The 27,029-nt window shown below is 34.6% G+C and overlaps 3 protein-coding genes across 6 annotated transcripts; 2 read left to right on the forward strand and 1 right to left on the reverse strand.

The window, feature by feature from the left end:
• Nucleotides 1–277: 277 nt before the first annotated feature.
• On the forward strand, nt 278–16,733 carry ChLD3 (Chitin and LDLR binding deacetylase 3). 4 transcript variants are annotated; one of them, XM_073965710.1, is made up of 5 exons: nt 278–416; nt 14,767–15,012; nt 15,075–15,543; nt 15,617–16,139; nt 16,301–16,733. In XM_073965710.1, exons 1-5 carry the CDS (start codon nt 395–397, stop codon nt 16,577–16,579), a joined length of 1,539 nt encoding a protein of 512 aa, XP_073821811.1. In that variant the 5' UTR covers nt 278–394; the 3' UTR covers nt 16,580–16,733. The 4 variants fall into 4 exon arrangements, with proteins under 4 accessions (XP_073821811.1, XP_073821810.1, XP_073821809.1 ...); XM_073965709.1 differs by lacking the exon at nt 278–416 and adding an exon at nt 14,058–14,171; XM_073965708.1 differs by lacking the exon at nt 278–416 and adding an exon at nt 14,319–14,396.
• On the reverse strand, nt 16,652–17,947 carry LSm7 (U6 snRNA-associated Sm-like protein LSm7). The gene is made up of 2 exons (XM_073965714.1): nt 17,147–17,947; nt 16,652–17,084 (listed from the first exon to the last, which is right to left on the reverse strand). Exons 1-2 carry the CDS (start codon nt 17,162–17,164, stop codon nt 16,764–16,766), a joined length of 339 nt encoding a protein of 112 aa, XP_073821815.1. The 5' UTR covers nt 17,165–17,947; the 3' UTR covers nt 16,652–16,763.
• On the forward strand, nt 17,631–18,809 carry ND-15 (NADH dehydrogenase (ubiquinone) 15 kDa subunit). Its single transcript, XM_073965715.1, has 3 exons — nt 17,631–17,755; nt 17,994–18,212; nt 18,651–18,809. The coding sequence occupies exons 2-3, from the start codon at nt 18,000–18,002 to the stop codon at nt 18,717–18,719; spliced, it is 282 nt and encodes a 93-aa protein (XP_073821816.1). The 5' UTR covers nt 17,631–17,755; nt 17,994–17,999; the 3' UTR covers nt 18,720–18,809.
• The last annotated feature ends 8,220 nt before the right edge of the window (nt 18,810–27,029 follow it).

Consider the following 27,029-nt stretch of genomic DNA (forward strand, 5'->3'; position numbering starts at 1 on the left):
TGTGGTCCAAGTGCAACAAGATATTTTCTTTTTCAATTTTTGGGAAAAGCTCCCCCACCTCTTTATTCCAAATAAGAAAGTTAACAACAACAACATCAAGAGCAATAGTAGTGTTGGGTTCCAAATATACAAGTGAAGCAATAAATGGAAAAATAAAATGAAAAACATGTTGTCCAGTAAGAAAAATGCTGAAAATCTGGATATGACAACAGTCAAGGTCGATCGTCTTTATTTTGATCTGTTTTCCGGTAATCGCCATAACCGTCATAATAACCACGTATTGCCGTCAAATGCCGATGTTGTTAGACAACGGTCACCACGACAATGGTTGCAGCACAAAAGTTGTTGGTTCAGTTCAATTGGTGAACTGTTTGTGGTGGTCTCCTTAATTGTGATGGTGATTGTTGGCGGAATAGGTAATTTCTTTTAAGTCACTCATTTACTCCACTTGCTCGATTATGTGATTATACCGAAACTGAAGGGGTATATTCATACATACTTATGTTTGTACATTCATTTGTATGTAGTATATGTAGTATGTATGTGCAGCGAAATGGCTTTGGTTGTTGGAGCATTTCTGTTGTGATTTAAATGAATTAATTGGAATGCATCATAGGCTGCTACATTAAAAGTTAATATGATTTAACTGTGCTTCCTTGGCACACGTTTTGCGGCTTTTTTATTTTTGTTATTGTTAATGTGTGAAAGTTTGTTTTGTATATTTTTGGCAAAATGCAAATTATGTGTATCTGCCTAAATAAATATCATGAATATAGTAAATACTAGAAAATTACTTAATAGAACGTAATTTTATGAGGTCAAGTTTGAAAGGAAACAGCTGTGTAAAGTTGGTTAGGTTAAACGAGAAAGTGATACCTCGTGTTTCCTAACACATTTGATATATGTAAATAATAACTGACATGGGATCCACCTAGATAATTATGATATCTACAGGATCATAAAACTCACAAAAAGTGGAAATGATTTCAGCATGAGTTTTAATACAAAAAAAAAAAAATCACTATAGAACATATCAAGAACCTTATAGTAGGTTTGCATATAACCGGATTTAATACACCCACTGGGTTTGAAATGACAATTCCGAAGCGTATACGTCAAACAAGACCTCATAAAGAGGACTACCCCAGCAAAAGGCTATAATATAAACATGGCCCAACCAAGGTTAACCTTCTTAAGCCGGATTTATTTGACGTATACGCAAAGGAATTGACATCTGAAACCAAGTGGGTTTGTTAAATCCGGTTATATATAAAAGTACTATTACCCTGCATTTATACATGACGGGACAGTTGAGTTCATGTATTGATTGTCAAAAACTCAAAACTCGTCGGCGTAAAGCTGAAAACACATCCAAAGTTTGAGTAAAGTTTAACGTAGCTTAACGTAGGCGTCCCGACAAATGCAAAAATATTTGTATAATTATGAATGAAAATAATCTATATCCTTTTATTTTCCATTCACATATTTTTTTGTTCATTTTCTTTTGTTTTCAATATACATATTTCAATTATTATACCCCAGACAGACGGCAGCGTTAATTTGCATTAAGAACTGCATTTAATTTTACCGGACAGACGACATTAGGTGTGTCTTTTTACGTGATAATTTGTAATAATTATTACGAAATGTTACTAAATGCTGCCTTTTACACAAAAGTTCAGTAAAAGAGAGCGAAGTGAGAGAACAATTTTGACAGTTGTTTGCTGAGAAATTGCTAACAGTTGCTGAAATAATTTTTCCCAGCAACATTTAACAAGTTCGATCAGCTGTTTTTTAATCATCTGCAAATGGTCAGCTGCTCAAAGTTTATCTTATTTTGGTGGAAAAATACTATAAATATTACGACTAAGGTTTATTTATTGATTAGTTTATTAATATACTGGGTGCCACCGTGGTGCAATGGTATGCACACCCTCCTTGCACGCAGAAGGTCGTGGGTTCGATTCCCCGGCCAGGCAACATCAAAAATTTTCAACGGTGGCAAAATACCCCTCAGTAATGTTGGCGACATTTCCTGAGTATTTCAGCCATGTAAAACTTCTCCATAAAGTGGTGTCGTAAGGCACGCCGTTCGGACTCGGCGATAAACAGTAGGTCCCATATCATTGAGCTAATATGAATCGGGGTGCACTCATTGATATGAGAGAAGTCTCCCCTGTCCCGTCTGGGATGTTTGTGGAACAATTATTACAATTATTATTAATATATTAATTATTTTTTATTTATTTTGCTTAAAATTGAAGAACTTTTTCATAGCTTTGGAGTTATATTTTCGTTCATGCATTGGCGCCAATGTTTTTGTTTTGGTTATCAACTGTTATCTTGCTAACGTTTACTAAATGTTGTCTTTTTACTTTTTCGTATCAAAGAGTAAAATCTCTTTTACTCTCTGAAAAGATGTTGCTGAATAATTATTACTGAAAAAGTAAAAAGACACAACTATTTTCTGCATTTGCGAAACAGCTGATTGCTGGTGAACAAACTGTTTTGTTGTTGCTTGCTATGTAAATTGTGTCTCAGAGCATGAATATGCTGTCTCCCTTACATGAATATGGGCTCTTTTACAGTATTGCCATATTGAAATACTTAAATTCAGTTTAAATTCACTTTGATTTTGTGCATTAATAACCCAGCAAAAAAGTTTGGAAGGTTAGATCCCTAGCCAAGCAAGCCAATTTTTTGATCCCTACAGTCGCAGTCTTTTTTTCTGAACACAAGAAAGAATGTCTAAAATTAAAAAAATAAAGAAATACAAACTAAAGATACGAACATTGCTGTAATTCACAAGACTGGAGTTGGAGGAAAAATGAAAAACCATTTGGATGATGAAACAATATCAGTTGCGGTGTCACAAAAAGCAGAGCAGAGGAAGTAAACTCTGTTATGATCAAATTTAATGGAGAGTTTTTAAAATTTGTATTAGTGTAATAAAGTTAATATTCCTGTCTACACGAATAAGCAATGTATTTTATTTATTTTGGGATATTTGCAATGGCTTGCATTTTATAGCATCTCTAGACTGCATTTAAATTCAATCCAAAACACTACATCAAAGGCTGTGATTTGGATCGAAAATGGAGTGCATCCTAGCTGTGTGCCGTGGAAGCAAAATGGAGTGCATCCTAGCTGCGCGCTCTCTTGTAAAATTCATAGGTGAATTCATAGGAAAAGATGTACTCCAGCGGCAATTGTTCTAGTGGTTTAACTGCATCCGCGGGTGCAAACTTTTTGCTGGGAATGTGGATAATGCACGAAGCAATTTGAATTAATGTTTGGTTTACATTTACGAAATGCACTCGATTTGAACTGTCAGTTCCTTTGCGTATACGTCAAATGAAAACTCATCTGAAATCCATTGGATTTTATTTGACGTTTAAGCAATGGATTTGACAGTTGAAATCGAGTGGATTTCGTAAATGTAAACCAAGCATAAGGCAGTTAATGCAAACCCAGCAAAAAGTTTGCATTTGAATCACTACAAGTGCACAGTACATTTGCTGTTGGAGTACATCTTTTCCTATGAATTCACTTATGAATTTTACAAGAGAGCGCGAAGCTAGGATGCACTCCATTTTGCTTCCACAGCACACAGCTAGGATGCACTCCGTTTTCGATCCAAATCACAACTTTTTATGTAGTATTTCGGATTGTGTTTTTAATCAATCCAAAGATGCAGTAAAAATGTAAGCTATTGCGAAATATCCCAGAATAAATAAAATGCATTTATTATTTGTGTAAAACAAGAATACAAAGAACTTTATTAAACACAAATTAAAAAAGTTTCCATTAAATTCAATCACATTTGAGTTTACTTTCTCCGTTCTCCAATTAATCCAAGCGCATCTGATTTTGCTTCATCATACTAAAGGTTTTTTATGTTGACTTCCCATCACTAATTCAGCTTTCGACATGGACTCCAACTGCACTTTACTCTATTAACAATTTCCGTCTCGTGAATTACAGCAAAAATGTTTGCAACTTCTGTTTTTATTTCTTTATTTTATAACAAACTCTCCGAAATGTATACACTCTTGTTTATCTTTTGAAGAAATGTGTAGGGATCAACCAACTGGTTTTTTTCTGTAGGGATCTCTACAGCAACTGCTGATAAAATGTATGTTACGGAGTGCATTTTTCATAACTCTGTTGGACTACATCGAAAGATGTTGTGAAATCATAACTCCAATTGCACAACTTCCAAAATTTTTTGCTGGGAATTAACGCTGCCGTCTGTCTAGGGTATTAGCTTTGTTCCTTTACTTTTTTAATACAAAAAGTAGCAAAAGAGAAAACTGACAAAAACGCTCTCACGTAAAAAGTTTTCACAAATGTAAAGGAACGGAAAAATAGTGGATCTTCAGCGATGTCAAAAAAACAAACATGGCTGCTTAAAAAATAACAACAAACAAAATAAATGTCACTGTTTTTTATTTTTTATTTCATTGGTTTAATTTTTTTATTATTTATACTTATTTTATTTCTTTTTATTTTGCTTTGACAATGCGCGTGGTTTTCTTTTGCCTTAATTGTCAAATCAGCAGTTTGTCAGATTTTCCACTTTTTACACCACGAAATTTGTCGAGGGGAAAGTAGTAAAAGAGAAAGCCATTTTGGCATGCAATCTCCTAAATTTTGCTTCAATTTTTACTGCTTTTTGGTAAAGCTTTAAGAAACTTTAACGTAAAGGAACAAAGCTATTATCTCACACATTTTTACAACAAATGTCAATCCTACTGTGCCACCGTGGTGGAATGGTATGCACGCCCGCCTTGTACGCTGAATGTCGTGGGTTCGAACAAATATATTATTATTATGTCAATCCTACTGTCTGAGAAAAAATGCATCTGTCCATTTTTTCAAACGACAAATGTATGTATATGTTAGTAAATCAGACTTGTATTTGGAGACACATTTTCTGGTGTAAACCCCTAGTTAGCATAAATTTCAATGCATTATTTACGCTCACTTGCCTCAGTAAGTGCACACTGCCGGTCGCTGGAGCAAATATTTGCCTAATGTTTATTGTGACGATATATTTTTTTGAGATCATTATGAACCTAATAATTTTTTTTTTTACTTTTTTCAAAAATATCCATTTTAAAACAAATGTTGAGCTGCCAAAATTACTATGTTAATGAAAGAAATTGATAATATTTTCGCCATATAACCATACATTTTTTAAAGTCTATCGCTTAATCGCAAGGTTTTTATATTTATCTCACAAAAACTTGTGAAAATCGGATGATCGGTATTCGAGCTACAGTGGGTACCGCTTTCACAAATGCCATTTCGAAAAAGCCGCGTTTAAATAAACAATTTTATACCCCGGTTACACTATTGAAGGTTAACACACTGGGTTTAATAGATCCAGTGGGTTAATCTTTGCTGGTTACACTTAGCTTTTCGAGGATATAAACTGTCAGCTGATATTTGTTTACGTATACATACAAAATAACCAATAAAGTCGTGTTTTACACTTTTACAATTTCTCGTATGCTTATACTGGTATATTTTACACATAGGGATACATTTTTGTATCATGGTATCAAGCGTACTTTTTGTTAAAAAAGTGTCTAATAAATAATTTTATGATTTTCAAATAACTTTAGATTTATTAACTCCATAAAATCTCATGCGACCAATCGCAAACGTGTAAAACACGACAAACTCTGTTGCAACTTTTGGTACTTTTTGAGTAGAGTTGGATTTTTTTGCACAAACACCGAATACAACACTGTATTTTTGGTGGATTTGTGCCGGATTTAAAATAAACCCAGTCGTGAGAGGGTTTAATTTTTGTATGGCAAATCTGGTCAGATTTGACCAGATTAAGCAATAAATCCTCATGAAGTGGGTTAACCCGGCAAAAAACTGTAGTGTAACCGTTCTATCATATCAAAATTGAAATAGTGAGACGGCTGACAACATTTGTATTGAAACTTCGACAATTTAGGTGTGAACAGAATGAAATAAGCCGCTTTTTTCACTCTCAGCTTCATGTAAAACATTAAAGGACAAGTACTACCTAATTCAAATGCTGCCTAATTCATTTGAATTAGGTAGTACTTGCCCTTTAGTCTTTAACATGAAGCTGAGCTTGAAAAATTCCTGGTCCACACTAGCGTGGATTTCATTAAAAAATGTTATGAATTTAGGCGTTCTTAAATGGAATTCCCCACTACAGCAATTTTATGATTTTACTCTACTATGGAAGTCGATCTATAGACGCATAATTTCATGCAATTTTATCAATGAAATCACTCTAGTGTGGACCGGGACAAAGCGGCGTATATCATTGTGTTTCTACCTTTAGAGATTTTGTGGAATCTTTAAGGCCGCGGCACAAACGGTCCGTTGAGCGTCGCGTTACAACAACCACACGTAATAAAAATAAAAGAATATAGGCCTGCGTACATAAGCTGCCTTGCCTGATTACCTTGCTTTCCTGCTTCATTTCTGACATAATAAAAATAAAAGAATAAAGAAGGCCGAGCAAATTTTGAACTGGGTTGCCCTTTTTTCTTTTATCAGAAGCTAGCAAGGCAAGCAGGCGAGGCAGCTTATGTACCTAGGCCTTATAGGGCCAAATACATATGGTCCGTTGTGTGACGCGTTGTGCGTTAAAAACAACAACCACATGAAAAATTTGTAAGTGATGCTAAGTTTGCTCTTGAATTTTTCATGTGGTTTTCACGTGACGCTCAACGGGCCGTATGTGCCGCGGCCTTAAAGGTTCCACAAAATCTCCAATTGTCGAAGCGAAGTTTGTTCTTGAAGTTTTCGTGTGGTTGTTGTAACGCGACGCTCAACGGACCGCAATTTCTCACAATTTCTATTTTGATATAAAATTGTCCATTTTTTCACTTGTATTTTAAAATTTCTTTTGCTTATACAGTCGAACCATGCCAATTTGATTCTTCATTTTTTGGTGAAAAACAATTTTGGCGGTTCGTGAAAAAGTGTTTTGTGAAAAATCAACAAAAAATGGTGAATTTAAGCCCACATCACATTATTGGTCTGTTCCTTTACTTCTGAAAATGGTAAAACCGGCAAAAGTAGTAAAAGTTGTAAACTGCTCCCATATGAATTGTGTTGTGTCTGAAGTAAAGGAACGCTTCACGAGTAAAAAGTAGTAAAACTTGAAGATTCTTGAACGTAAAGGAACAGAGCTTATGTGTTTTCAATGTGTATCTTTTGTATTTTTTTCATATATGCTTTGTTCCAGAACCTGCAAGAAGCTACTATATTTTACTACAATAGCATTTTTCCCTTTTATGTTATCGGAAAAGATAGTAAAAATTAGTAGATTGATATGAGAGAACAAATGTCAATCCTACTGTGCCACCGTGGTGGAATGGTATGCACGCACGCCTTGTACGCTGAAGGTCGTGCGATTCCCCGGCCAGGCAACATCAAACATTTTTCAACGGTGGCAAAATACCCCTCAGTAATGTTGGCGACATTTCCTGAGTATTTCAGCTATGTAAAACTTCTATACAAAATACAAAATGGTGTCTTAAGACATGCCGTTCGGACTCGGCGATAAAAAGTATGTCCCAAATCATTGAGCTAACATGAATCGGGGTGCACTCATTGATATGAGAGAAGTCTCCCTTGTCCCTTCAGGGATATTTGTGGAACAATTATATTATTATTATAGCTTTGTTCCTTTACTTTTTTAATGGTAAGGGTGGTAAAAGAGAAGAGTGTCAAAATTGCTCTCTCATGAACATTTTTACCAGAAAAGAAAAGGAACGTAAAAATGGTTAGATCTGGCAGCAATGTCAAAAAGAAACATAAAAAATCAATTTTCGTCTTTTATTTCACAGTTTTTCAATTAGTTTTGTCAGCGTTCAACTTTTTCTTCTGTGTTTCGTCAAACAAAAGCCGAAAAATCAGTTCTGCCATTTTTTTACCTCCACAAATTTTGTTGGTAGCCTGTGGTAGAAGAGAAAGCCATTTTTGCTCCCTCTCCACTCTCACTCTCTTAAAAATTGCTTCCAATTTTGCCACATTTCGGGGTTAAGGAACGCTTTGCAGGTTAAAAATTGTAACAAATGGTAAAAATGGTAACCTCAGGTAAGTAAAGGAACACAGCTTATGTCAATCCTACTGTCTGAGAAAAAATGCATCTGTCCATCATTTTTTCAAACGACAAATGTATTGTTACGAATGTAACTGATAGGTTTAAGTTAGTTTAGTTTAATTTCCGTTAATTTAAAAATTTGAATTGTAACGTAAAGTTTTTATTACGCAGTTACTTTATTTAAGCAACAACAACTACCATGTAGAACTCTCTTCATTATTCTAGATGTTACTTTACCTTTCATTAATGTGCTTTTATTTTGTTTTGCCATAATCATGTAATTATTGTTTAGTTTGTTACTTCTTTGCACTTGTTTGTTGTTGTTACGTCATTACTGTGCTTGTCGTCCAATTGTATTCCCCCATGTATGTATGTGAGTATGGTTGTTCGCTTAGTGCGAATGTGCGTCTGTGTGTTCGCTGCACAGATTCGAGATGTTGCCATATGTGTTCTGGAGGACTCTAGAACAGGGAGACTTTGGGTTATAAATACCGGGGAAATGGCAATGACGGAGTAGTTGTGTTTTAAGCGTTGAACTGAACAGATCGGTTAAAGAATAGCTGCGTGCTAACTAGAGACTTGCTGTGTGCTTAGTAATTAAAGTCGGTTCTGAATAAGTGTAATAAAGTAAATAAAGCATTGTAGAAACGTAATCTAAAACGAGCCCTGTTTTATTTGGTACAAATCGTATCGGGGAATAAAACAACGTCTACACGGACATTAGTTAAATCTAATTCCGTAACAGTATGTATGTGTTAGTAAATCAGACTTGTATTTGGAGACAGATTGTCTGTCAAATTTTGACATCTTATGTTGCCAACAATTGCTGATGCGGCTACCTGTGTATTTGTACCATGATACTGGTATAAAAGCAAAAATTATAAATCATATGTAAAATGTCATTTTTGGCTCACACAAAGAATTACACGTAGATAAAAAAATGCAAAACATACACATGGAATCACATAATGTGGGCTTAAATTCACCATATTTTATTGATTTTTCACAAAAACACTTGTTTACGAACCGCCAAAATTGTTTTACACCAACAAATTAAGAAAAATAAGAAGATGCATAGATGGGCTATAAGCTGTCAATAGGTGTGTTCGTTTACTCAACAATTTGTACAAATTCAGTAACTCATGGTTTAATAAGAAAGGTTAGCCAAAGCTTTGTGTCAATTTAATTTTTTTCATTCGAGTATGCCTAAAACTTCAAAACAATATAAACAAACTGTGTATGTGTGTGGTGTTTGAATAATATGCCAAACAATTTTAAAAACAATCGAATTCAATGATTTTTAAAATTGTTTTTAGACCATTTGTATGGAAGAAATTGGTGAGAGTTGCATGGAAACAATCAGTTTATCATATTCACAACTCGATTATGTAGAGAAAACTTAACTCCTCATTCATTTTTCGCGTTTTTTATAAAATGCTCAAAAAATGCATTGTAAACAAACCCACTTGTTGCTTTTTGGTCTGTTCCTTTACTCTTGAAAATGGTAAAACCGGCAAAAGTAGTAAAAGTTGAAAACTGCTCTCATATGAATTGTATTGTGTCTGAAGTAAAGGAACGCTTTTCGAGTAAAAAGTTGTAAAACTTGAAGATTCTTGAACGTAAAGGAACAGAGCTTTTATTTTGAAGTTTTAGGAATTCAAGAAAAACAAGGGTTCTATAGATTTTTTTCATTTAAATCTACCTCTTTACTTATACCATGCAGTAACTTCTTTAATCGGCTAAGGCCATGTTTATATTATAGACTTTTGCAGGGTTAACCTTCTTTATGAGGATTTATTTGAAAAATAAGCAATGGAATTGACATTTGAAACCTAGTGGGTTTGTTAAATCCGGTTATATATAAACGTGCTATAAGGTCTTTTGCATTGTACTCTGCAGCATGGTACAATAATACAGGTAGCATTATCAAGCCAGCTGATGGTAACATAATGTGTCAATTGCATTGAATTGATGTCAAATTTTGACATCTTATGTTACCAACAATTGCCGATGCGGCTACCTGTGTATTTGTACCATGCTCTGCAGTAAACGAACAACATATGGTCTGTTCCTTTACTTTTGAAAATGGTAAAACCGGAAAATAAACCATAAAACCATATCGACGCCTCCAAATAATAGTATGCTAATGCTTAGTTTACATTTGGCGTCGTTTCGTGATTTCGAAGGCGTTTCGTGATTTCGCGCGGAATCAAGCAAAATTTTTCATGATTTCGCATACAAAAATGAAATCATCTCATTTCGTGATTTCAGCGAAATCAACATCGAAATCACAGTACACATGATATACAACCCTGCTTTTGCCTAAAAAAGTACCAAAAGTTGCAACACTTTTCACGTATCACAATAAACAAGGTAGATGGTCAATTGCTGCAACAAAAAATTTTAGTGTCAAAATTTGTAAACAATGTGAAAAATATTAAATTACTTTGTTACAATGCTATTTTTCATTGTGTTCCCGTACTTTTTTAATGATAATGTTAGAAAAAGAGCGAATTGTCAAAAATTGCTTCCCAATACAAATTTCTTAAAAAATACGGGAACGAAAAAATGACGGAAATTGCAAAAACTCCATCATAAACGTCAAAATTAACGTATCAGCTATCATATTAGATGCCAATGAACATGCTTGCAGCTAGTTTCTACTAGGCCAAAATTGTATGGCAGAAAACAGGAGAAGAGGGTGTTATTCGGCGCTATTTTTGTTTAAAGATAAGTGCAAGTCTTGTTAGATTTCGGAGTACGGGAACGCATTTTTAGCACTAAACGGGAAAACTACTGCAAGTACTAATATTGTGCATGTTCTGAGCACAACTTTTATAGCCCGTTTCCACGGTACGTCGTTCGTTCTCTATTCGTTGTTCGACCCATAACTACGAATAAATTACTTATTTCCCCACACAAAATTCTATGAACAAACGACGATTTTTCTACGTTGTTCGATTAGAAATACTCTCTGAACGACGAATAAGTATGTCCCATCCCTATCAAATGAGAGAATTTATGGAAAAAATTAATTATGACATGTCTAAATTCAAAATTGAAAAATGTGTTGAAAACACAAAATTTTTTAGAAAAAAGGAAAAAGATGAATGAAAATTAATGTACTAAACTTTTTATATAGATGCAGAAGGAAGATGGTTGTGTTTCCTTCTTAATTCCACACACATTTCTTGTCCATTAGTTCAAAATCGCGTAAAAAATCAGAAACAAAAAGGAAACAAATAACTGGAAGTCTGTATACACAAACATTGTTTTGACATGACTCTCTCTTTTTAATTTTGAAAATAGAAACATATAAAAATATATTGAAAATACTAAATTATTCAGAATTTATGGAAAAAATGAATGAAATGTGTGTAGTTAAATATAGAAGATACATTTGAAGGAAAGTCTATTGCTTTTCCTATTCATTTAATGTATATTTTATGTGTTTTCGGTTCAAATTTTCGTGAAAACGAGGAAACAAAAATGAAGGAAATTTTGCTTATGTTTCTGTTAATTACGAATGGTGTCGTGGAAACGGGTTAATTCGTGTACGTCGTTCGACAGGTGAACAACGTAATTGAAACGCTCGTGTGAACATGACATTACCTATCAAAATTTATTATAACGATGTCTCAACAATAAAATCATTTTTTTATTTTTTCATTTGTTAGTACTATACACAATTAATACGATATATAGATAATTTTACGATAAGTTTCCAAATAAAGTTGTAAAGTTCTATATTGTCGTATATTTTTGATGATTAATTCAATTTACAACAACTTGTTTTGAAATTTCGTGTTCGATCAGCTGCGCATATGCATCTACCTTGATCATTGTGATATGTTTGAAATCAACAAAAAACAAATGTAAACATCGGGGTGTATTTCAGGATTTCGTGAAATCCAGTGGATTTTGGAGCGCAAGTGTAAACTTGCCATAAGTCGACTTAGCATGTTTTCAAGTTCTTTACATTTTTTATATTTAACGTCCTTTAACTTAAATTCTGTCAAATTTTGGTAATGATCGGACAATCCGAACAGAAGTTATAAACAAATATTTACTTAGCATAGTACTGAAGGTCAAAGAAATTTCAAAACTTTTAGAGCTTGTCCTACAAAACTCGCTTTTCAGAATTAGCAATCAATTATTTGGAGGTGTCGAACGTCCTTTAACTTAAATTCTGTCTAATTTTGGTAATGATCGGTCAGTCAATCCGAACAGAAGTTATAAACAAATATTGACTTAGCATAGTACTGAAGTTCAAAAAAATTTCCAAACTTTGAGAGCTTCTCCTGCAAAACTCACTTTTTAGACTTAGCATACTATTATTTGGAGGTGTCGATATGAATTGTATGGTCTTAGAAGTAAAGGAACGCTTTTCGAGTAAAAAGTGGTAAAACTTGAAGATTCTTGCACGTAAAGGAACAGAGCTATAAAGTAACAATTTGTACAAATTTTGAGTAAACAAACACATACAATGCTTCGTCTTATAAAGTAAAAGTATCAATTGTTGACAAAAACGCAGTATACATGTTTTATAAAACATGCATCATTTAATTAATTTTCTCGTTTAGAGTTAAGCTTGATGATCGAAAATTCTTTGCATGTGAAAAAGGAAAGCCAAGGACTCGCACCCACACAGTCACCTAATTACGTGACCTGGTTTCGCTATTAGTTTAGTAGATCTTGAGACGTATCGACTGTGGGATGGCTTCTCTGTCCTAGAACTTTTGGTTTTTCAAATGCAAAGCCAAAACCCATAACTTCTAAGGCAGCGCGTTTGTCATGAAGAAATACAATTCTACGGCCAAATATCCGTGAAATGCTTAAAAACCTCATTTGCATTTGAAAAACCAAAAGTTCTATGACAGAGAAGCCATCCCACAGTCGATACGTCTGCAGAACTACTCAACTAATAGCGAAACCAGGTCACGTAATTAGGTGACTGTGTGGGTGCGAGTCCTTGGCTTTCCTTTTTCACCTGCAAAGAATTTTCGATCATCAAGCTTAACTCTAAACGAGAAAATTAATAAAAATCATTAAAAATGATCTTCGCCCAAACAGGCAAAATTTTAAAAAATGCATCATTTAAGTTGTCAATTTCAAATTACATGAAAAATAAATGACGTAAATTCACAAAACACCTGTTTTAAGTGCTAGTGTAAAATGCGTTAAAGTGTTGACATATTCATAATAGTAGACAGAGTTGTGACATGTTAACACATGACTATTGCAATATGTACTCCACTGCGTATGAGTTTTGATGTAACGTATTGTAACGTATACGTTCACGTTCTCTAATACTATATTTACATTCACGAAGTCCACTCGATTTCAACTGTCAATTCCATTGCTCAAACGTCAAATGAAATCCAATCGATTTCAGACGAGTTTTCATTTGACGTATACACAAAGGAATTGACAGATGCAATCGAGTGGATTTCGTAAATGTAAACATAGTATAATGTTTTTATTGCAACACTTTTTTGTTAAGGATTAAAGGATGAAATATTTCATTAGTGTACCATAATTTATATCGTTTTTTTATTTATTTATTATTTTCAAAACTTGTTACCAGGCTTAGACCTTATCAATCCGTCATAACACAATTGTTTCAATGAAAATCTCCTATAAAGTATATATCATCACTAGAAATGCCCGAAGACGTAACCCACATGGATTTTGTGAAGCTTCTACGTTCAAAAATAACAATCCTATTCGAGAAATAGAATTTCGGAAAATGTGTTTGTAATGACGGATCCCAAAACCAAGCGATTTCGTGGTTTTAGTCTCACTACTTACTCCCATTCGTACATGATTGATATCCCAAATACTCGCCCGCATAAGATTGATATTCTTTAAAACAGTTTTTCATTTTATAAAGTTTTTTTCTTCTCCTGTAAACTTATGGTGTTGTGGGTTACGGCTTTGGGCATTGTAGGTGACGATATATGTATTGTTTCCAGAATATTTGTAGACTAATTTAATTGGCATTCAGTCCATTTGGAAACCTGTTGAAACGACCTCTTCAAACAGGCAATGAATGTCCCAACAAGTAAAAACTAACTTTACGTCATTTTATTTACTCAATACCAAAAAGACAAACCAAACAACAACTACTGCAACAGAGATGTGAAATGAAGTAACAAAAATTACCATTGACTGATTTCTTTATGGTTCGTGCAACAATGGATTAAAACAAGTCCATACGTATGTAGTATGTTGCACACAATACTCTCTGGCCTGTCTGGTGACAGTATAGTGGTTTCAAATGATGTGTGTAATTAAAAAGTTTTCATTTGATTTCAATGTATAAATGTGGGAAGACAAAACTGATTTGTGAAAAATCTTCAATACAAAATTAAATTATTAATTTAATTTTGTAATAGACAGCTCGTACTACAAAACCTGTATTGCGATTCTCTTACTCATTTTTTGAGTTACCGACAAAATTCGGTAACATTAAAACGCAAAATTATGAATGAAATGTTTAAATAAAAGTTGACAACACTGCTGCTATCGGTAGAACTTTGCGACTACTTTCTATTTGTCGCTAACTTACCTAATAATATCGTTAATTACCGAAATTATGAGCATTTTAATTTTACCAAAAATGTAATCTTCTGATACCGCTTCCCCTCTCTTTTCAGATGCCAGAAATGCCACACAAAGAAGTCTGGGTACTAAAGTTGAATGTCTAGAGGATATAGTACGTTTTTATCGTGATCCAAATCGTCCGGTACACAAAATATGGACAAGTTCGGAATGTTCAAAATACTATTTGTGCCTAGAAGGAGAGGTGTTTAATTTTAAATGTTCCGAGGGTTTACTATTCGATGTTGTAAGGCAGATTTGTGATTTCAAGCAAAATGTGGATAACTGTGATATAACTGCAGGTGATTTCAAAAATAAGTCCATGCGTCTCTTATTTTAATCCAATGTAATGTCTTATTCTTAGAAACTCCCGTGCCAAAACCTTTGCTGGATGAAGCTGATTGTCAGGACCAACAATGGGCCTGTGGTGATGGTACATGCTTGCCCTCAGAGTATTTTTGTGATGGTTCAGTTGATTGTCCCGACGACTCAGACGAAGGTTGGTGCGATGCTGACAATGATCCAAATGCAGCTGAGACATGTGATCCGAAAAATTGTCGTTTACCCGATTGCCATTGTTCGAAAGATGGTACTGCCATACCGGGACGACTTGAACCACATATTGTGCCTCAAATGATTCTATTGACATTTGATGATGCTGTGAATATTGAAAATTGGGAATTATTCTCCAAGGTTTTGTTTAATCGACAACGACGTAATCCTAATGGATGTCCCATTAGGGCCACATTTTTTGTATCGCATCCATTTACAAATTATCAATATATACAGAAACTATGGAATGATGGACATGAAATTGCGGTACATTCAGTAACGTATGTGTTGGGGAAACTAGAATATACCTTACATGAGAACCTCATTTTAATTTGCTTTGTTTTCTTCTTATAGGCATCGTGGTCCTGAAATGTTTTGGTCACACAATGCAACAATCGAGGATTGGTTTGATGAAATGGTTGGCCAAGCAAATATTATAAATCGTTTTGCCAGCGTGCGTATGGAGGAGATACGAGGAATGCGTGTCCCATTCCTTCGCGTTGGTTGGAATAGACAATTTTTAATGATGAAAGAATTTGGATTTGTCTATGACTCTTCAATGGTTGCACCATTTTCAAATCCTCCCCTCTGGCCATACACAATGGACTATAAAATGCCCCACAATTGTATTGGAAATAAACAGAATTGTCCATCTCGCAGTTATCCTGGAATTTGGGAAATGGTTATCAATCAATTGGAAGTTGATGATTATACGTGTACAATGGTGGATAGCTGTCCGCCACATTTGTCTGGTGATGATATTTATCGCATGTTAACACACAATTTTAAGCGGCATTATTTGTCAAATCGTGCCCCGTTGGGATTGTACTTCCATGCCAATTGGTTTAGGAAAACGGAATATTTAAATGCTTTTATGGTAAGTTGCAATTGCAGGGCGCAAATGAAGTCATAGATTTAACGAGGCATGAACGAAGCCGTCAATAGAAGTTCACGAATATTACCGTGATTACATTAAAAAATATTGAAATCTTTGTAAACTCTCACCTTTGCGGTTTATTGTCCTCCTTTCTTTTACAGAAATTCTTGGATGATTTACAAAAATTACCCGATGTTTATTTCGTTACAAATCAACAAGCCATACAATGGATGCGCGCCCCCATACCTACAAATATGCTGCATTCATTCGAACCGTGGTCATGCAAACCAAAATATTTGGAACCAAGTGAAAAAGTTTGCAATTTAGCAAATGTTTGCAAACTACGGAGCAGGGTTTTGCAGCAGGATCGTTATCTTTACACATGTAAAGAGTGTCCGCCACAATATCCCTGGATTCGCAATGAATTTGGTTTAGATTAGATATGCTATATATTCGTAATAAATTACAATAATCTCATATAAATAACCCTAGTTTATAAGACGTTTTTCTAATACCGTTAAAAATATAATTATTTATTAACATCTTATTCATATTTTTTGTTAAATAAAAATGAAACTTATTTAAAATTCAAAATATTATATATTTTTCCGAGATAAAACACAATTATTGTGTTATAAATGGATTTGGAATAGCCTCAACACCATCTTGCGGACATATCAGCACTAGAGCTGTGCCTCGACAAACAACTAGACCAAGATTTCTAGTCTCCTCTGAGGGTTTGAATGGTTCATCGGGATCTCTGAGGTATTCAATTGTATTATCCAGTACAAGGTTCAGTAAAGCATCATAACCTTTTAAAATGCCAGATGCCTCACGTCCACCCGCAAATTTCACACGTATCTGTTTCTCCAGATATTTGGAAAGATCTAAAATTGATTCTTTGCGGCGTTTTTCTTTGCCGTCATTACCACCACCTCCACCGCCCTGTTGAAAAGCCGACAATTTAATAAAAGATTTGTTAACGAAAAACAGTTTATAATACTTACTTTATTCTTATCTGCCATAATTATTTAACTTTGGTCTTATACTTGTAATTATATTTACAATATAAACATGTAATAAAATATTGTGCCAAAAACGTTTTGTTTATTATTGGTTGTCTCGTTTCTCGGAACAAGTTAGTTCAAATGAACGATTTGGTAATGTGAACTAACGGAACTTTTTGTTTATGCAGCCGAAGAACAGAGTCGTTTAATATACGATACATTTAGTTGAAGGCGTTATTTTTACAAGTAGGCAGACAATGTGTTTTGTAAACCGTTAAAACGTTTTGCAACACTTAAAAATATATTTGATGCTTTATTTGAGATATTCTCTCATTTTCCCCCTATAAATATAAATAATTAACAAAAACAGCCAAACTAAATAGATTAAAACATGCAGAAACAAAACAGAACTCACATTCCTCGATTATATTGCATCTTATTGTGATTGAATGTTGACGCCGTCGCCGTTAATTAGGTTAACTACGACATTTAAAGAGAAACATATGTTTTAACTACTACTTTATTAAACAACCCTAATCATAATTCTGTTGTGTCGTCCGCCAGACACTTGCAAATTTTCTGAAAATTATTATAATTTTCAAGTAAAAGGTGAATATTAATATAATTTATAAAGAAAATAAAGCACAATTTGTCACCATACTATCCATTGTAAGCAGAACATGCAGGAGCCTTATAAAACATGGCGATTACAGGCAAAATAAATGTTACGTCACATTATGGAAGTTGTGCCGTTGCATCCAAGTTCAGCGATTTGTTGACAGCTGTTTATAGAAAAATTTCCTATATAAAAATGTAGATTGATTAAAGTAATTGATTTATTCTCTAGTTCATCATGCCTATCTCACCCTACCTGCAAACTCCTTTCACCGATTTGACTGGTAGCTTGATTAACCATCAAACCTATGACAAATGCGGTACAATGGAAATGAACATGATGGACTGTTTGGAAGCTTATGGTGCTGAAAGGGGCAAGAAGATGTGCAAGGACTTAATTGATGATTACAATGAATGCTTCACCATGCACAAACAAATGTTGCGTTTCCATGTAAGTAATTTTACAAGCTGTTGTCGTTGGAATCTTTGTGCTGATTGCGGTGATAAAATTTTAATTTAAACCAAGTTTAGCGGATCTACGACTTGGCTGGTTGGCTATAATCTGACTTAGACTTTTGTTCCGTGGAAGGTCTATACTTCTCGACATACGGACCTTCAAAATACGGCCTGATTTAAGGAAAGTCGGCTATAACAGGAACAACATTACATTTTGTTTACACATTTTGAAGCTTCCCATCGGTGAATAATTTAAAGCAATTACACGATCAAAGTGGAGTCATTAAAACTGGAATTCTCGCAGTTTTTACGATTTTTTGTATTAAAGTTTTCGTTCTCTAACGAAAATTTATCACCGCATGAACAAAGACAACTCCTTGAGTTCTATCTAGATCTGAGCCCTTTTTTCAATTGTTTTTATATTTATTTCTAGGCTATGCGTAAGGAACGTATGAAGCAAGGAGGCACCTTTGCTGATCCACCAAGAGTTGATGCTTATTAAATATTTGTGGTGCTAATTGGACCCAATAATGTGTAAAAATAAAAACTTTAATATTTGAATGAAATATACATAATTTGGAAAATTAAACAACTTTATGATTTCAGTTTGTTCTGAGATACTCATGGGAGGAAAAAGTTAAATGAATGTGAATCCCTAAAGGTTTTTATATGGATTCAATAACGAAATCAAACATAGGCTGTTTCCACGACGGTACTGTCTTCAATCCAAAATCCAAAACTAATTCGAATCAATATTGTAGCGCTCCAATAATAACGTCGATTTTTGTACATTTTTAGGAGGCCTTGAGATTGTCATTCCTAATCGTTTAAAAATGAAAAAGGTTTCCCTTGTCCCTTGGGGAATGTTAATAGGAATATATACAATTATATTTTTTAGATTATAGGACCAACTAAAAACAATATAAAATCAAGATATCTACAAAGATCACAATAAACAATAAGCGTTCATTTTTAGTGGTTTTTAGGAACCTACATACACAACAGTAATCGACGTGACAGTAACTGACCCGTGTTATTTTAATCGGCAATTTATAGGGCTCCCAGAGCGATTGGGAAAAAAGAATGTGCTACACCGTATAAGAGCCTCTCAGACGAGGAGATACCACCACAATGTACATGGGCGATATGGAGATATCACCCGCAATCAACCAAAGCATTAGGCTAACACGGAAAATCAATGAATGGATGAACCCGGAGTTGAATATTTGACAAGTGTACCCAGAAGCCTGGAAAGTTGGCTGTGTGGTCCCGCAACTGAAGCCAGGCAAGTACGCCAGCAGAGTTGATTCTTACAGGCCTATTTCCTTCCTTTCGCCAGTAGCAAAGATTTTAGAGGCACTACTTCTCCTCACGATGAGAAACTGTTTTTTCAGTTGCCATGGATTGCCGAAAATGCATAGTTCTATAACAGCAGTACACGCCATATTCACAAATATCAATAGAGGACTGAAGCAGAAGACCTTCGATACTGTCAACCATGACAAGCGGTACGAGGATATAGAGAAGACTCCAGCCGTGTTTAAAACCTTGGGTAATCAACTATATGTGTGGACGCCAGTCGTTTGTTGAGCATGAAACAGGGAGTTCCCCAAGGCGTAGTAATATCTCGGGAACTGTTTAACCTCCACCTTTCCAAAAATCCCCACCCTTCTGACTGCATAGAGATCGTAATGTATGACGAAGGATTATGCGATCTTCGCGTCGGATCTTATCGTCGATGACATATGTGGTAGGTTAAATGTCTACATAGCTGACTTAGTGCAGTTCTTCTAAAGAATCTGAAAATATCCGCAGCTTAACATATTCCTCGATGGTGTCTTGATTCCGACCACTAACTACCAATAATATAAGGCAATATTAGGCAGATCCTCATGACACCGGTGCATTAGCACAACATGATGTCGAAAAAGTAGTTGCTTGGGAGTTACCGAGTGAACATCCCTGTCACGATTTAATGGGCAGGCTTCCCCCACCCAGGCCCGTCTGGAGAGATATTCATGATCTAGAGAGAGGTCCAAAGATAGTCTTGGATAGCATTCGCACTGATGCAGTACAGAGATACAGTGTGAATAGCATACTTGGTGGCCGCCCGCATCCATCGCAGCAGAAGAACGTCAGCTGCCAAGGCAAACACGAGTGGTTTTAGCCCAGTTAAGATCCGGACGATGCAACCGCCGTATTGTACCGAATTAATGCCACAATACCCAACACATGTCCGCAAACATGTGGATTAGGACATCACGACATGCTGCAATTTGTTTAGCTGCCCAGCTAACCCCACTCACCTGTCTCCTAATTCTTTATGGACGCAACCAGTCCAGCATGCAGAATTTTTGAGTCTGGATACAAAGGAACCAGATAACTGAAATAATAAACGAACAGCGGGATCGGGATCAAACCTATGCTTCTACGTAGGTTCCTATGCTGCTATAACAACAAATCACAATATATGCCACAAGGACGTGAACAATTGAACGATTTTTTAAAGCCTATGATGAGCACGCTATTTTAGAGTTTTTTAAGGGATTACAATCAACATCGGAGTTCCCAAGAACCATAATAACCAATAATAACCATTTCAATGGGCAAGGTGTTACTAACGAGTACTGGCCACTGACTGATTCTTCTTTTTATCACAGAGTCCGAACAGTGTGTCAAGCAGAGTACGAATCCAATGGTTCCCTTGGCAGGAAAAATAAGGAGTTACATTGATTGGTTTAACCACCGTTAATAACCATGATGTGCAAGCATATCATGAAGTATTGATTGAAGTAGGTGCTTACCAAGTATGTATTTAAATCACTAAGTTCTAAACGAATACGCAAAACTTGAAATTGAACAGACCGAAAAAATTAAATATTTATGTTCATATAGTATTTAAAAAAATCACGCTACAGGTCGCAATTTTGATCGGATCGTCACCAAATTTTTGGTGTTGATGAGGGTCCCGGAGGGGAAGAAGCCTATTGATTTTGGTGATGGTCGGATAATATTTAGGGGTCGCAAAGGGCAAAAAACTTAGGTGGATAAAAAGACAACGTTTTTTTTCCAAAGCGAATATCTCAGCTTCTATATGGGGTATACCAAAAGCAAAACCTGACAATGAAAGTAGAAAATATCACCTTTCTAATGATGTAAAATTGGTGCTCGTAGATGATCAAACAACGAAGATATCACAATAGTAGCAAATAAAACCCCAATTTTAATTTTTGCGATTTTAATTATATTGACGAATATCACAGCTTTGGCTGCAAATTTTCCAAAAGCAAAGCCTGACTATGAAAGTAGAAGATCCCGTCTTTACAATGATGCAAACTAGGTCGGCGTAAGTAACCAAATAACGGAGATATCGCAATAGTCGGCAATACATCCCATTTTTCTATTTTTTTAAAAATCACGCCACAGGTTGCAATTTTGATCGGATCGTCACAAAATTTTAGGGGTTAATGGGGGTCTCACAGAGGATTTTAATGATGGTCGGATAATATTTAGGGCTCGGAATGGGCAAAAACTCATTTGGAGACAAATTCAAAGTTTTATTCTTTGTGAATATATTGGCTTTTAGTAGGGGTATTCCAACGGCAAAACCTGTCAATTGAAGAAGAAAATATTACCTTTACATTGGCGTAAAGCAGGTCGGCGAAGGTGGTCAAACAAGGGAGATACCACAATAGTCGGTAATTCATCCAATTCTTCCATTTTTTGCAATCAAGCTACAGGTCGTAATTTTGATCGGATGGTCACGAAAGTTTGATTGCTTATGGGGGTCCCAGAGAGAAAGAGGCATATTATTTTTGGTGGTAGTCGGATTATATTCCCTAAAAGAAATGTTTACCAGTGAAAACCTTATGCACAGGGGAAGTGGTGTAGGGTATCACATGGTCGGCCCCGTCCCGACTATAGCCTTTGCTCACTTGTTTTTGTATTAACTTATAAAATAATTTTTCAATTTAGGGTGGTAGCGTGCCTTATCTTTCACGTGAAGTGTTCGATTATGTTTCCAGCGATTGTCAGGTCTTGCAAATGTCATTGTCTACGATGGACCATATGAAAGAGGCATTGGCACTATATAAGGGCAACGTTAGTGGATATGTTGGTTTCAAAAATTATCCCACAATGCTAACAATACGTGATCCCTGTGAAAAAATGCCCAACGGTTCGAACGACAAAGATATTGTGCCCTTGTTCACACGGCGTGGTAAACTTTAAGCCCAGAAAAATATATTGAACTGGTGGAAACTTTTAAACCCGACATCTATCAAGGCCTTAATGATGCCGATACAAATTGATAGCGCAAAGAAAAGAATACAAAAGTCTATCAATAGGAGTCGCGCAGTTGTGTCATATTTCTTCACAATAAGATAGAATATGACACAGACAAACACGACGGATACAATCGAGTGCTTCGGATAAGATGGAACATTTTCCAGCGGTTTTAAAAGATGTGGCAGTGGTATATGGTAAGAGTATAGATTATTTTAGTGATTATTGTCAACATTCATTTATGTTTTCTTTTTTCAGAGGTTGTGATGAGAAATCGAGGCGCGGATACATTCAAAAATAGGTAGATCGGAGAATATTCAGAAACGAATCATTATTAATGTAAGATAAAATTTATAAAATGATCTATTTTTTTAATGTAATAAAAATAAAAATTTGACACACGACAACAAAATAAAATTGTCTTTAGTAGGGTCGTTAACGACAAATAGCAAGACACAATGGTTCAAATGGTATCGTGTCTGAGAGAAATAAACAAATGCTTCTTCTTCCCCTGGTTGTGTCTGAGAGAAATAAACAAATGCTTCTTCTTCCCCTGGTTGTGTCTGAGAGAAATAAACAAATGCTTCTTCTTCCCCTGGTTGTGTCTGAGAGAAATAAACAAATGCTTCTTCTTCCCCTGGTTGTGTCTGAGAGAAATAAACAAATGCTTCTTCTTCCCCTGGTTGTGTCTGAATACAAACTATCACAATTCTACTGTTTTCGTATTTCAGTTGCAAATTTGAACGCCGTTACAACTAAAATTAATTTGGCACAGAGTTTTTTCTTTGACATTCTCCATGGGACAATAATACAGGTACAGCGGCAAAAACAGCTGATCTTGATACCAGTTGTCAAAATGCATTATTGTGAATAAAATCACATACAAACACGGTTGCCACAGATGGTAGAATATTACCAAATTTGGTAACTTTTTATAGGGTTGGTAACTTCGTTTTTAGTTTGGTAAAGGGCTGTTTACACTATCTATCAATGTCATATGAGCTGTCATTTCTTTCACCCATTCGACATTCTCTATGTTTGTCAAAATTGACGTCATCCATACAACTTTCAATTTGTGCGTTCATACCTGCAAGTGTTATTTTCGTATGACATAACCTATAAATATAAAAACAGCTGTTTTTGTCATTGTTTACATTTATTGTTGAGTTGCAAATTTGCGCAAATTTTAATTTTGGTTAAAGGAAAATGAATATCTAGCATGTTTGTTGTGGTAGAATAGGTTTTTGGGGTTATAGAGGCATTTATGTTTTTGCCACAAAGCAATCATTTCCAAGACTGCTTCTTTCGACCAATCGATCTGAAAATTACATTATAAACACTCTTTGTTTACTTTTCTAAATATTTTAATATACATAACTTTCCATTTTCTTTTTTAAAAGATTTTATTTTTCTTTTTGAAAAAACAGCTGATAAATTTATGTTTACATACAAGAATGCCGTATCAAATAGAGCGCTCCCTAAATGAAAAATTTACATATGAGTTGCCAAATCATTTTGATAGATGAAAATTTTCATAGTGGTCACACTATAGCTCTGTTCCTTTACGTGCAAGAATCTTCAAGTTTTACCACTTTTTACTCGAAAAGCGTTCCTTTACTTCAGACACCATTCAATTCATATGGTAGCAGTTTACAACTTTTGCTACTTTTGCCGGTTTTACCACTTTCAAAAGTAAAGGAACAGACCATATGTGTACAACATTCGCAGGTAGAAAATTTGACATCTCACACGACATTGATAGATGGTGTAAACAACCCTTAACTTTTTTAAGGTTTGATTGAACAAACTATAAATGCTCTGTTCCAGAACCTGCAAAAAGCTACTATTTTTACTACGATAACAATTTTACCTTTATTTTATCGAAGAAAAATAGTAAAAATTAGTAGATTCTTGCAGTACTGGAAAATACCATTGGTTTTCCAAATGTAATACTCATGAAATTTGAAACATCAAAATTTGCTACCATAAAATACTCCTTTTCATCGTAAATGTGTAATAACAATGACCGCGACAGTTCTGTATGCTTCATATTTGCATTTTGATTCAAATTTGTTCTATTTTAGAGGATTTTCAAAATGTATATGAGGAAAGGACAAAATTTTTTAGTTTCCATGAAGCCAAGGTTTGCACTATTATAATACGCGAACTATTGTAGTTTACCAGTAACTATGACTATTGCTGGATTAATTTAGATGTTTTTGTACAAAGCTCAAAAATTTAGCAAAAAAAATTAATTTACGTGGTAGTTACGACCGCGTAAAGGAAAAAACATAGGTAAAAAACGTTGAAGCTAAACAGGTTTTTTACATTGCTATTCGATTTCTGATTAAACCATTCAAATGACGGACATCTGTCCAAAGTAAAAGTGGGAGAATACAAAATGAAGATTACACTTCTAATGTATCACTTTCCAAAATTTCCACTGCATCCACCTTTTATGGATGCTGACATTTTGAAGCCGGATTTCAGGTGTTTTTTGTATTTTTTATGTAACTGGGACGCGCATTCGGATATTTCGAAAAACCAATTATAGGATTAAAGAACTCGCGATTTCGCATAATCTGATATGTATATTGAGTATGTAGCCCACACAACAGCAGAGTAATCTACTGCCAAAGGCCAAAATTTAGTGCGATATACTTTCTAAAAAACCTATTTTTTGGGTACAGTATTTACAATATCGTTTTGAGTGTGCTGGTACCCCGCGATATTTTAGTTTTTCGACGATCTGGATCATATAAATCACAGAGCGTAAAAATCCATCTACTAGAACGGCGGAAACGGCTACTGCAAAAATTGAAAAATTTGCGAAAAATGTTTTTCAAAATATCGCTGACTAATTCGCGTTTTATGTGGATCGTTTCCATTTCAATGAAGAAAGTGAATCATCACTCGCGTTTATGCGAAAACAGCGGTTTGAAAAATTTAGTGGCATGGGAGCTGTATCCGATTTATCCAAAAAATACTGTGTGATGCTACATCCACGGTTTTTGATGGATTTTATTGAAATATGTTTAGATCGATGTATTTTTTCACGGTTGATAGTGAAATCGGATGCGCATAAAATGTGTATGCACTTTGTGCAAAATATAAGCGTTATACAATTCGTTGCACACTAAACTGCATACGATGCTACATCTTAGCGGCCAAAGTAAATCCTGGCAAATGTGTACAAATTAAAAGAGAAGAATTCGCTGTATTGGTAAACCGCATGCGCATCAAGTGATTTTGAGGAATTCGCGATTTACACGCATTTCAAAATGAACATTACCCGATACAATTTTATTTCAAGATTATACCCCATTTAAAGGAACCCAACATTTATTTGAAAGATATCCATATCTTCTGCTAGATGTTAGCGTGTTTTCGAGAAGTGATTAGAATAAAAAATGTGATTTATTGCGTGAAATTTAACTAAAATAGAAGAAAAACTCCGACCTATTTTTTCTTACATTTTGTTCAACTAACTCACAAAATAAATTTTAATAAATATTTTCTCTTACAAAAATTTTATAAATTTCCTCAATATATTTTTTGTTTTTTGCTATAATATGCAAACCGCTAAACGGATTTGAATAGTTTTGGTTTCATTTGAATCTTCGCGATGTTTAGATTACGTACATATTTTTTATATATTTTTCAGATGCATAAACAGCTTGAATTTTATTAGAACTAGTTGTAAACTACCAATTGTTTTGAATGCTTTCCCAATTTCCGCGAAAATTTACAACTTTTTCACTAAAGTTATGGGACCTCAGTAAACATATAGTATGTAGGGAGCCCCTAATTAAGAGAGTTTCTCGATATAATGATTAGAGTCTTTTAAAGATTTTTTCTTTTTACCAGAATTGAAACCGCCATAACTTTTGCGCGCAACAACCAAAATTAGTATCTCGAACAGATTTAAGAATGGGATTTTTTTCCCAATCTATGTACCAAAAATCTTACATGTAGCTTAAAAAAAATTTTTTAATTTTTTTTTTATGGAAAACTAAAAAATTTTGTCTTTTCTTCATATATCAGGTATGTGATGAAATCGATTCAACTAGTTTTCCCATAAATCGAAATAGTATGTTTTGAATTCTTGTGAATATTTTTTGAAATTGAAAGTAGATTTTAAAAATATAATTCAAATAAGGGGCGTTTGCGATCAAAACTGTATATAATATCAATTACACCCCGAATATATACCATTTCGATTCTGCAAATCGAGTCGATTCGGTTTTCATCAAATACCTGAATGTTTTTCTTGAAAAAAATTTTAGAACGGCCCCGTTATTCAATATTTTTTTGACATTAAATTTTCAATAACAATAATGTTGTTTTTGTAAATTTGTTAGTTGTTGTAATTTATGCATTTACCTTATATAAATATGCCTTGATCTAGAATTTATACATGTAACAAACGAAATGGCAAATTTTATTTGTTGGTAACTTTTTATTAATATTTTCGGAAAATTTTGGTAGACAATTTTTTTACCCGTTGGCAACCGTGCATACAAAATGT

Source organism: Musca autumnalis, unplaced genomic scaffold (assembly GCF_047663935.1).
Source record: "Musca autumnalis isolate F117 unplaced genomic scaffold, ASM4766393v1 scaffold_2, whole genome shotgun sequence".
NCBI classification, from domain to species: domain Eukaryota; kingdom Metazoa; phylum Arthropoda; class Insecta; order Diptera; family Muscidae; genus Musca; species Musca autumnalis.